The sequence below is a fragment of the Stenella coeruleoalba genome, assembly GCF_951394435.1.
Source record: "Stenella coeruleoalba genome assembly, chromosome: 2".
Taxonomy (NCBI): Eukaryota; Metazoa; Chordata; class Mammalia; order Artiodactyla; family Delphinidae; genus Stenella; species Stenella coeruleoalba.
In genome coordinates, this window is record NC_137147.1 from 31,616,284 (window position 1) to 31,628,775 (window position 12,492).

The 12,492-nt window shown below is 53.5% G+C and overlaps 1 protein-coding gene across 4 annotated transcripts in view; it reads right to left on the bottom strand.

Moving 5' to 3' along the window:
* Positions 1-3,770: 3,770 nt before the first annotated feature.
* Positions 3,771-12,492, bottom strand: part of SMOC1 (SPARC related modular calcium binding 1) — a 156,499-nt gene continuing 147,777 nt past the window's right edge. For 2 of the 4 annotated variants that reach the window (XM_079913478.1, XM_079913481.1), the window contains exon 11: positions 10,612-11,064. In XM_079913478.1, coding sequence (XP_079769604.1) covers positions 10,788-11,064 — 277 coding nt within the window. In that variant the 3' untranslated portion in view covers positions 10,612-10,787. Of the gene's footprint in view, positions 5,519-10,611; positions 11,065-12,492 lie in introns of those variants that run through there. The other 2 variants (XM_079913480.1, XM_079913479.1) reach the window with 2 other exon arrangements.

Below are 12,492 nucleotides of genomic sequence, written 5' to 3' on the forward strand. Positions count from 1 at the left end.
AGGTCAAGCCAGAGCTGGACTTCCCACATAAAGGCCCTGTGCAGTGGGGGGCCCTACCCACACCCGGCGTGGGCTCCATACGAGGACCAGTATTTGAGCATCTGCTACAGAGAGGGCAAGTAGCGCTAACCTGAGAAGCTGCTACAATGAATGGAGAGGACCACAACTGTTGTCTGTTAGGAGACCGCCACGGTGTTCCTTTCCCTCTTCCCTACCCCATCATCTCAGGAGAGCTGCATCAGGATAAAGTGGAGGACGCATTGTCTCAGAGCCTGACCGAAGCCCCACTGCTCTCTCCTCCAAGCCAGTTAACGACTGTGCGAGGGCAAGGAGGGGAGGAGTATCTAAATCAAGCTGGAGACTGAAGCTTTGTCATTGGCTGGAACTGAGCTTGTAAATACCTGAAGTAACCAGGAAGTTATGGGAACTGCCCAAGTTGTCCTAAGGGATCCCCTACACGGAGGAAGGAGGATATGCAGAGGAGCACAGTGAAAGCGATGACTGCAGAGGGAAAGTTTCACATCTGTACCCCAGGGTACCGCTATTCCCCAACTGCTTTCACCCAGCGTTACTTGACGCCCCACCAAGTTCTCAAGCACTGGGGGCATGGCTAGTTACTCCAGGGCCTCAGTTACCTGAGACTTAGCTCCCAGGTGGGGTGGGGGGAGCTCACAGGAGGGAAGGTGCATTCACCCTCTGCTTTTCCAACGACGGGGAGAACGGTAATTACCGTAAATGGGATAGATCTGTCAGAAATAATAGACGTAAAATGCACCATGCAAACTGTGAAAAGCAAGTCTTTTTATTCTTGGACAACGTAAAAACTGCAGCTTTTTTCATCAATATGGAAAACACAAAGATAATCTACATTGTGATAGTCATCAGAGCTGTTCACCAAATATTTCTAATTCTCCTTCTGGCCACTCACCAACTGCCTTTGAGCTAGATGGGACCATGCGACTTGCTGTAGTCATTGAGATGTGAACAAAGTGACGTCACTTCCAGATGGAAACTTTAAGAACAAGGGTACAATTTAGCATGTTCTCCCTGCCCCCTCCCGCTTTTTTTTTTTTTGCCTCCGAGAGCCTGGAGAATGGAGCCGCCCTCAACCTGGGTCCCTGATGAAGAGCAGCGCCCCCTGCTGACGTATGATGGATATGTTCCAGGAGGGAGAAGAATAGCTTTGTGATTTAAGGGTGCGGGGGATGTATGTTACTGCATCTTATCCTGGTCTCTCCTGATTCTTATGGGTAATTCACCAATGTGCCCATCAACCAGTGAAGACACCACATCCAAGTATTCAGCGCCCCTCCACCACCAAGCGTGTGGATGAACAAGGTTGCCCTGGTTGGGTGTGTCACATACAGGATGGGGCACCATTAGCTGTAGTACAAAGCTTTGCTACGAAGACCCCAGGCAAGAGGACCTTCACAGAGCAGCTGAGGGAAGAAGGGAAGCAAAGCTGAGGGAAGAAGGGAAGCAATGCAGACAGTGGGAGGGATGAGGCTACACCGATGAGGTGTTGGCTGGGGTGACATAGAAGAGTATAAGGGATGAGCCAGACCTGTGTCACACACCTAGCACAGGCATTCATTGGCAGGCATATAACCAAGGTCATGACGCTTCCCTGTATTGATTCAGGAAACTCACAGAAAGGAGAGTCGTGATCCAGGCCATAGGAATGAGGGCTTGAGTTGGTGGTACTGCATGAAAAAGGTCAAGTTTCACCTGTCACCCCTTGTACAAGTAAAAAAAAAAAAGTCAAATGCCACAGACCAGAAGATCAGGTTGCCGGGAAGCTCCTCAGCCTCCTTGGTGGGCACACCTGTGGCCCTGTGGGTCATTCAGGAACTTGGGAGTAAATGGCCGGATGAGCAGGCTGGCTCTCTCTCTGGGTTTTTTCTACAAGGGCTCTGGTGCTGCCAGCTTCCCATCCCACCCAGATCCCCTGGGGAACCAGGGGTGAGTACCAGCCTGGAAGCCCCTCCTCTGATGGCATCTGAGGGGCCCTGGCAAGATGCCTGGCCCCAGCAGCAGTCACCTCTCGCTCTTTTTTTTTTTTTTCTTTCTTTCTGGTCGTGCTGTGCGGCATTTGGGATCTTAGTTCCCTGACCAGGGGTCAAACCTGCGCCTCCTGCATTGGAACTGCAGAGTCTTAACCACTGGACCGCCAGGGAAGTCCCAAGTCATCTCTTGACAACGTCCCCAGTCTTCCCCTCCCCACAGAGGCCAAGCATGGCTCAGGAGACTTTTGGTGAAGGAAGAAACAGGATGGACCTACCGTTCACTTCTCCTTGACCGCTACTGGGAATGGCCCTCCTGTCTCTGGAGAAAGCAGAGGAAGGCTGAGTGGGGCTGCAGGCTGGCTCTGCCCCCTTCCCACATCAGCCTGGATCTCTCTACTGGAGGCTAGGTCAACCCCAAGTCTCCCAATGAGGTCCTGCATGGGCAAATACCTCCCTTATTTCTCTTCCCCAAATCCCTGAAGCCCATGAGAGACCTCTACAAATTAGTGGTTTTTAATAAGACTCTAAACTATGCAGAGAAAAAAGTGTACTCACAGCTGAATGCAGCCACCCGGGGTTAAGGAGGGAGAAGGCTGTTGTTCTAGCCCCTCCAGGAAGGCATCTGGGCAGTGGGCAGAGCTCCAGGCCTGGAGAGGAAGATCTTAGGGTGACACCCAGCTCTGCCTTTCCCAGCTGGGTGGAACCCAGCAAGTCACCGAGCTCCCAAGTCTGTGTCCACACCTGTGAAATGGGATTGATGACGCCAGTAGCACTGGGCTGGAGTGAGTATTAAGTATTTCAGGGCCTGTGGACAGAGCAGCTCAGTGTCAGCACTAGAGAAGGGGGACCTATATGACCCCATTCAAAGGCTGACATCCTTTCCCGGGAAAAAGCTGAAGGAGGCTAGGGGAGAATTTCTCAGGGGCGTTATCATCTGTTCACCTGCAAAGGACAAGGGAACAGAGGTGACAAAAAGAGACTGGTGAGGAAGCCACATCCAGGGACAGCTGCGTGTGGGCAGGGGTGGGATACAAAGGGAAAAGACGCCCCATAACACCAGACACAATCTAGAGCCTCATCTCTGCTGCGATGTCCACGCTGAAGGCTTCCAGCAATGCCAAGCAGGCCAGCAGCCTCGACCTGAATATGTGACCTGAACATGTGTCCCACAAAAGTGGGGCACGGACGGTGTGACCCTCATAGGGGCCTGCTCCCTGTCTACGGCTGCTTTCCAGCCTGGGGTCTTGTGATAAGGATGATGGCCACAACGCCCACTCCCCCCAGCCTGAAGCCACAGAATGGGCTACCCCCAGCCCTGCCCCAAAAGCACCACCACCAACATCCCCTACCTTCCTTGTGAGGGCAAGAGGGAGAATTACAAAGAGGGCACCAACACTGCAGGTGAGGGCCCAGGGCATCGACGTCCTAACCGCAAAGTGTGGCGCCACCTATCGGCCACTTTGGGGTTCCTTTCCCATCTAGCACCTCAGACTTCCCAAGGTCAGAGTGGAGGGCACCCGGGCCACAGAAAACAACTAGCCTTTTAAGGAAATGAAACCTTTCCATCAGAGGAAGCCACCCAAAGAAAGAGGCAACAGCCACCAAGATTGACTCATTTTTATTTTTTATAAAACAAGCTACAAATAGTCTCCCTCCCTCCTCACAAAGGAAAACCACAGAACACAGCCTCCACATATGTGTGAGAGAGAAGATGCCCAGGGGAGAGTCTGATTTTCTACAAGGAGGTGCTTCCTCCTGGCCAGAGTAGGGGACTGGGGTCTCCTGGAAAGTCCATCCGGTTCCAGCATGCTGAGCTTTCTGGTCCAAACTAATGGGCTAGGGCTCTCCTTCCACCTTACCGTGCTGGGATGGGGCCTCCAGTCACCCTAACACAACCTCTGGGACTTTCACCCAGACAGCAAGAACCTTCTCCAGTCAGAGGATGGGATACCGGGATGGGGTACGAGATGCATGAGATGTGGCCAGATTTCCAAAAGCAAGCCATAGGGGCGCCAGTCCTGGGCTACTACCCAGCCTCCCTCACTGCTGCCACGCCTGCTCATGGAAGGGGGGCTAAGTGCCACGTGTTGCTCTTTGATGACTGTCAGATAGGCATGGTCACCCGGGCAGAAGAAGCTGGCATCTGACCCGAAGGCTGCCCAGCACATTGGATTCCACGCTGGAATCACAGTAAAACGTCTGTGGAAAGCTAGGCCTGGATTTCCCCATAGCTGGGTTATTATCTCTGCACTTCTAGGCGAGGGCAGAAGTGGGAGGCCCGAGATGAGCTCTGCTCTGGAATTGGCCTCAAGCCTGGAAGCCTTTAAGAGCATTTAAGGGAAAAGGAAGAACCTCAGTACTGAGTTTTGGGAAAAAAAGGCTGAGTTTCCAACAAGGTGACCAACACAACTCTTCCCTCAGGCCTATGATGACCAGAGGATGGCAAGGGGAGATAGAGGAGAGTGGAAGTAAAGGCCTAGTCTGACCTTGGCCCTGGGAGCTGTCTCAGGAAGCCTCATTCGTGGGTTTGCAGGAGGTGAGAAGCCTCCTGTGGGTGCTGCACTCACCAGGGCAGGCCTTCTGTCCTCTTCCCTCCGCTGCTCAGATACTAAACAGCTACTAAATAAAAGGCCCCTCTGTGTGTCTTTTCCTTCTTTGGCTCCCTTCTCATGCGTTACGTGGAGAAGATGCTAAACATGGGTGGAAGTGTTTCAACTGACCCTCACGCAAATCCTTGGAGGACAATTTGCTCAGTGGGCCACCAGGACACTGTGCACCCACGGGGTCAGGGCCACCTGGGGATCCGGATGGCAGGAACACATGGGCACGGGAGCCCTCCCTTCAGGGGCCCCTCACATTGTCCCACACCCAGCCTCCCTTGAGAGGGTCAACCGCCAAGTGACTTGCCAGCTCTGACAGACACAGCAGGAGGCGGTGCCCTCCTCCCACTAGGAAAGAACTAATGGAGTCTGCGCTCTAACCACAGGGGTCGTTCTCCAAACAGAATCCAAGCGGGCTGGGGATGGAGTTCTGGGTTCCAGAAAGCTGGCCCGTGGGTCCAGAGCCCTCACAGCCCAGAGCAGGAACAGGGAGGGGAATAAACAGACAGCAGTGCCAATGGCTGTACAAAAGAACTATACAATTTACATATATATTTATATACAGTATATAAATCTCTTTCTTCTCAGTCCCAACAAGACCCTCACCCCCTCAGAACCCTAAACGTTGTCAGTAGCAGATCCAAAACCTTAACAATAGAAGAGAACGAACAGTCTTTCTTCCCTTTCCTTTTCCCACCGTGGTATTAGATATTGGTGTTTAAAAATGAAACCAAAAAGAAAACACACAAGTAAGAGTTATTAAAAGTGCAAACACGGTGGGCACCACTCATGTTACATGGGATGTGGCTGGGCTGTGGGCAGCGTCCAAGGTCAGGTGTCTGGTGATCCATCCTGCCTCCCTGGTCTCTCCACCTGCCCTTTGGTTTTCTGCTCCTTAGACGAGGCGTCCTACTGAGAAGGGAGGTATAAGTGACACGTTAGGGTTGGGTTTACGAGCAATCCAGCTACACATGTCCATTTCCTCACCGGAGCAGGCTTTTCTACCTGCTGTTAAATACGGGGCTGCGTGGGACACAGGGAACCTGGACTTGCAGACAAGCCCATGTTTCACCAGCCCATCTTTGCCACCACGAGGCATCACAGTGGCAACAAAATGAGGCTGCCATTCCAGAGAACTAGGTTTTGCCCAGTAAACACAGTTGGGGGGCGTGCACTCTGTACAAACCATCCTACTCCCAGATGCCAGCCTTTCAACCTGGGGCTGGGGCGGAAGTGGTAGGTGCTCGTTTATAGGTGGGAATGGTAGGATCCTTGTAGCACTAACTAATCTTTCTCTTGTGTCCTCAGCAAACAAATCGAACATGGGAGTCCAAGTGACTTGGCCAATCCCAACACTCCGCTGCACTACCGAAGCTGCATCAGGGGGCCCATAGAAAGGACCCCAGAAAGAGGGCAACTTACTGAATGGGTTTTTGCCTGATCATTTTCCCTGGGGGAAGATGCCAGAACAGGAACTTAGGATGCTTGAGTGGCCTTGACCCAGAGAACTGGTAGGGCTTCTTCTATACCTGGGCCCCCTGGCCCCTGGCCCCTCTAGCGCCCAGAATGAAGAGGGCACTTGGGGAAGAGCCAGAGATTGTGTGGCCAGGCTTCCTGTTCTACCCGGGTATACCCCTTGTTAGCCAACACCTTTAAACACAGTCCTTCTTCCCTAAGGCCAGGGCCCCCTCACTAGCTGAGAGGGGCTTTAGTGCTGATGGACATTTGCATAACCTTCTTGGGTCCTGGCTCTCCCAGTCGCAGAAGGTCAGGTGGAAGGAATCTTAGCCATCATCTGGTCCAGCCCCTTCACTTAACAAATCCAGAAACTGATGCTCAGAGCAGCTGAGGAGCTTAACGGAGGTCCAAGGCTTGTTCTGCGAACACCCACCGCCCCATAGGGTGCCGATCGGTTTGGGAGGCTCTGCAGGGCCCAGGTCTCCTAAGGGAGGAGCGGGGAGCTGCACGGCAGGCACACCAAGAGCTGGGCCAGCTCCACGTGGGCCCTGGAGGCTGTGTGATTTTGTGCACGGCCCTTAACCCCTCTGGGGCAGACTGTGGAGCAGGAATTAGGACCGCAGCTGCGCTGCTTCTGCTGTGCCTCTCACAGGGAGAATCAACTGAAGCCACGGAGAAAGGGCTTGGAGGAGTGTAACGTGCTGTGGGGATACACGCCCACCCTCAGCGCTTGGAGGAGTGTAACGTGCTGTGGGGATACACGCCCACCCTCAGCGCTTGGAGGAGTGTAACGTGCTGTGGGGATACACGCCCACCCTCAGCTCAACCGCCCCCAACTGACACTAACATTCCTTAAGCCCTGAGAAAAAAGACAGAACACAGGGTGGGGTGGGGTGAGGGGTAGATACTGGTATAGCCAATGTCACGGATGAGAAAACAAACTTGGAAAGATAGCGGGACAAGCCGAAGGCAGGCGGGTGGGAGGCGAGCCAGGTTGCCAGGCCCTGAATCCCACCTTTCATCTGCTCCAGCCAGCAGCTGCTTCTCTCAGGGGTGACAGGATCTACACGTACAGAGGACCTCAGATAGTCCCGCCCACCAGGCTGAGACTCAGGAGAGAAAACATACAGCCAGCGGTAACCAGCTCTCACCCTGAAGGCTTACCGCACTAATCCCTTCACCCAAATATCGCTTCCTCCTCAGAGCAACTGTATGTGGTTCTAATAAAACAATCAAATTATCCCCATCTTATGAGGATGAAACTGAGGCTTGGAGATGGCATAGCTTTTACGTGGTGAAGCAAACTCAGACCTGTCTGCTTCCAGAATCATGCTCTTAACTACCAAGGAAGGCAGGGGAGAGAAAAGGTCCGAGCCCGGAGCAGCTCCATCCTTGGGCAATTCATCGGGAGAGCTGGCAACTTTTTTCAATGGAAGAACTCGGCTCCAGCCTGCCTGCTTCACAGGGTGGTGACAGTAATCCTGATGATGGTGCTTTATATGCTGGGAAGGGCCAGTTAAGAAAGACCAGCCCTGAGAACACTGTGCAGAGAATTTAGCTCCCCAGTGAGCAATCCGGCTGGTAAAAATGCCTGTGTTCATGGGGCATTTCCCGAAAATTCAGTCCCTCACACCCAAAGCTACATTCACCCCCAAACTCTGTGTCTTCCCCACACCCGACTTCTGCCCCCAACTTGGTGTGCAAGCCCCTTTCAGCCCACCAGAGGGCGCTGCACAACACCAGATGACCAACATCTGCTCCATTCCCTACATACCATCTACCCAAGTGGCTTTTCTGCTGCTCCGCACAGGAGAGGGACCCTGCGAAGCTGCCGGCAGCCTGGGGGTGCGTTACTCTACTACTCCTAATTTCTTTTGTGCGTTCACCACTAACCACGTACTGAGCTAAGTCCTTCACAGGCACCAGCTTGTTAAACCACACCGAATCTGTGAGGCAGATGCTATCATCTCCATTTTGCAGATGAGGAAATTGAGGCTCAGAGAGTTTGGGTAGCTTGCTAAAGATTACAGAGCTAGTAAGTGTCAGGCCTGGATGCTTCCTCTGGGTTCTGTGCACCTGGTGCCCCACAAAGCTTCAGAGGACAGCCGGGAGGCCTCCTTGAGCTCGGTGGACCCGAGGTCACCACACTCAGCCTCCCCTTGGCCGCTGTGTGCTGCACGGACCTGAACTACCAGCACAGGAAGGGGGCTGAGGGCAGAGGGGCTACAGAGCTCTGTGATTCCAACCCCACTGAGCCCAGAAGTGCTCCTGGGTGGGCCTGGGGTCTATACTAACACTGGGTAGTCTCTTTCCAATACTGGCCCTCAGGCTGTGCTCTGAGAAATGGGCACAGATTCCAAATGCCAAAGCGTAATGTCACCATACAGGACAATCCCTCTCCTATCCCTTCATCATTTGACAAGGATCTACTGCACTGTTACTGGGCGCCGTGTACTCTGCCTGAGGTTAGAAATTGAGAAGGCACACCCACAGCTACAGGGGAGCTGCAGGGGAGAATCAGGAACGTGAACTGCAAATGCAGTGTGATAAGGCTTCTGACAGCGGCAATAATCTTACGGAGGAGAATAGTAATATTGAACTTCCACAGAGTTCCTTCAATGTCTCAGGCACTATGACAACTGCTTTGACTCACTGTCCCAGTGAATCAGCACAACAGCCCTATGAGGTGGATATTATGATTATTTCCATCTTCCCGATGAAAACACTGAAACCCGGGATGGCTGAGTAGTTTGTACTTGGGTGAAAGAACGAGTCTGTGGCCAAGGCAGGGTCCTGGGGACTCAGAGTCGTGGGAACACAGAGAGGCATCCTCATCAGACAGGGGTCACTCACCCAGGGCCACACGCCCCAGAACAAAGGCCAGAACCCAGTGATGGAGCGGGCAGGTCCCGAGACTGGGTACCTCATGGTAACTCAGCCACTTCCCCAGCTACCTTTTGGGTTTACACTGTCAAACAAGGGTTAGAACGAGGAAAAGCCCTCATGTTTCCTCCAAGGCAATCTCAGCATTTCCCAAGCTTCCATTTCAAATAAGTCAGCACCACCCGCATTGGTATCTTCAGCCCAGACCTTTCACTGGCACTACAGACCCTCTAATTCTTTGGGTGCATCCAACTTGACACATCCAAGCCATCCTCGTCACCCTCCCTGTCCCCCTGCACCTGCTCGGCTCTTCCTCCCACGTTGCCCATCTCAGTGAATGGACCCACTGTCCAGTTGCCCAAACCAACCTTCATCCCTCTATGCACTCAGTCACCAGGGCCTGCAGGTCTACCTAGTCACCTCTACCCACTACTCTGCATCCCCTACGGGGTTTTTCATAACTCAGGCCTCCATCACCTCCTGTCTGGACAGCCACAGCCTCCTACCGGGGGCTCTGCCTTGCTTATCCCCAATCCATTTCCCACACTGCACCAGAATAATTTTTAAGCAAAACTGACGCTCTTGTGTCTCTGACTGAATCCCTTCAACAGCTTCCCCACCGCCCTTGTAGAGCTGAAACTCTCTCACCTTGCCTCCTACCCCTTCCCCTCCCCTTCCATCTTCAAACACGCATCTCAGTCACACTGACCTCCTTCAGCTCCTCTAGAGCTCTCCTCCCTCACCTCTGCAGCTTCACTCTTCATTTGCCTCAGCTCAGAACACCCTTCCCTCCCCTGATCTTTCTGCTTGGCCCCCTCTTACTCATTGCTCAGGGATTGCTGTAGAGCAGGGGCAGAAAACTTATCCGTAAAGGACAAGCTGGTAAGTATTTTAGCTTTGGTGGTCATGTACAATATACAATAGTCTCGGTTGTATATGCTTCATTTTTGAAAATTACATCCCTTTAAAAATAGAAAAACCACTCAGCTCACAGGCTGTACAGAAACAGGCCATGGACTAGATTGGGCCCATGGGCCACAGTTGGCTGACCCCTGGTCTAGACATCACCTCCTTCCCAAAGTTTTCCAAGCCCGTCTGCCCCTGAGCGGATGGGGGTGCCCTACGTAGGTTCCTACAATACTCTGCACTTGCTCCACTGTGACAGAGATCATTAGGTGTCCACCAGAATTCACGCTCTCCTCCTCTTCTTGGGTTCCCAGCCTTCCTTAGTGTGGGGTGTGGTCTAGTGACCGAGTTCAAGCCAGTGAAATAGGAGAGGTGATGTGTGTCACTTCCAGGACTGGCCCGTCAACCCCCCACCACAGGCACTGCTCCAGGCTTTACACCATCTGGCTGGCTGGGAAGGGAGAAGAGCCCCAGGGTGACCCTGGATGCCACGTAATAAAGACGGCAGAGTCATTCTCAGCCTGAATCTCAGTGACTGCACACGAAGCAATCCCCACTCCTATTCCTTCCCCTGCATACACCATACACACACACACACCCCTAGGACCTGGAATCGTGGTGAACTACTATACGGGCAAGATGAACTAATACTCACTGTGCTGAGCTGAGCCATTACACGTGTGGTTCTACTTGTCACCGCAGCCTGGCCTATCCTAATACACCCTCATAGCACTTACCACAAGGTATGTAAGTACTTTAGTATGTCTCCTCCATAGACTGTGGAAGGATAGGGACCTTATCCATCCATTCCTCCACTATATCAGGCATCTAGCGTGAAGCATAACACACTCCCAGTAAGTAGCTGAATAAACATGCACCTGGGACCTCATCTACTGGGGGAGCCCTCGGCCCCCGGGCCCGGGCGGGGCAAGTCCTAGTGGGCCAGGAGCATAGGCGAGCACTCACCTTCTTTGCTGACACCCAGGCAGCCCTTCAGCTCGGCAAGTGAGATGACCTTGTCCTTGTTCAGGTCACAGTAGTCAGTGAAACGCCGGGCACATTTCTTGGGCTTGGCTTTCTTCTTCACGTAGCGCTTGAAGGGCTTCATTTCCCTCTTGTTAATGTCGTCGCTGCTGTTGCTGTCCAGCTGGCTGAAGTACCAGTGCACCACTCGCTCCTCCAGGGTGTGGCTGGGGTCTGGCTCTGAGAACCTGGGCCACGGGCAGACACCCCCATCCCCAAGCACACCGCTCAGGATCCTGCAGGAGCCACCAGCCCAGCCTCAGTTCCCTCCCACGTGCTCAGACGCCAGGGCTGCCGGCAGCCGGGCAGAAACGGCTTATCCGAGCCCAAGCCCTCCCAGCCCCCATGAGCCTGCAGCCGAATCAAGCCATCCTTTCCAACTTTGAGCCGCAAGACTGGACACTTCGTTCTTCGAGGTCCCCAGGTAGGTGAGCCCGCCACCCCCTCCGCCACAGCCAGCAACGTTCTCATACAAGACGGATGCTCAAGACATATCGGCTGGATATAATTCACCTGAGAAACCACAGGGATCCAAACTGTCCTTCTCCCAGCCTGGTGTTGCTGCCACACAAGCTGCCCGTTACACGTGAACTTGGCATCCAAGGGAACGTCACTATGGGAAAGGGTGCTCAGAGCCTGCACCACCCACCCAGTGCCAGTCCAGGTCCTGGGAGGGCTTCCAAAGCAGGAGGCAGAGCCCCTGGCTTCAAACTGCTGTCTTCGCGAAACAGAGCCAAGAAAGTGAAACCGAGCAGCAACGGGTCAGTGTGAAGTTCCCGTGGGCCGTCCCTATCAGGTATCAAGTGCGGTAAGGATTGAGGAAAGAAGGCAATTGAGATGGACGCAAACAGAGGTTCTACAGCTGGCAAGTCCAGACCTACTAAGCGTGAGTCTGTCCACATAGAGGTTTTAAGACAGGAGGCCCAGGGTGGACCCAGGAAGCCACATGTTAACTACAACCCCCAGGGGATTCTGCTAAGAAGCACTGGGCTACAGTAACCAAGAAAGCTTCCCGGTGTCGAGATGCACAGCGGTGACCGCATCTAGCACAGCCTACGCATGCGTGGCGACCGTAACGTGACAGCAGCAATGCCTACACGTGTAACGTACACAAGGCCCACCCATCAATCTCATTTACTCATGCCTCATCTCTTCCCCAAAAGGATTCAGGGTGCTAGCTGAAACTTTTGAAGCCAGTGATGCGTCTCTTCTAGAGGGGGTGACTGGGGTCTCTGGCCAGGAGAACAGAGTCGCACGAGTCCCATGGTTCCTGCTGCCGGGGCTTGGCACGGAGTGGATGTGGTCAAGGCCCTTTTGTTTAAAGCCCTGGGTAACTTTCCCTTGGTTGGGGGACTAAGGCTGAGGTTGGGAGGTCCACACATTCAAATACTTAGTCTGCAGGGCACTGGGACAGACTACGTGACGACCATGGGTGAGAAGCATGGGCAGAGGGGCTCGCTGTCACACAGGGGTCCTACACCAGGGATTCAGTGCCTGCCAGCACACTCTGAAGCTGTACCTGGCAAGAAAAATATTCAAGGCACTTCCCAGTGCCTTGGGGTTCTTCTCTAGGGTTTGCCGAGCTTTCCGGGAGGGAGGGGACCATCCCTGACACC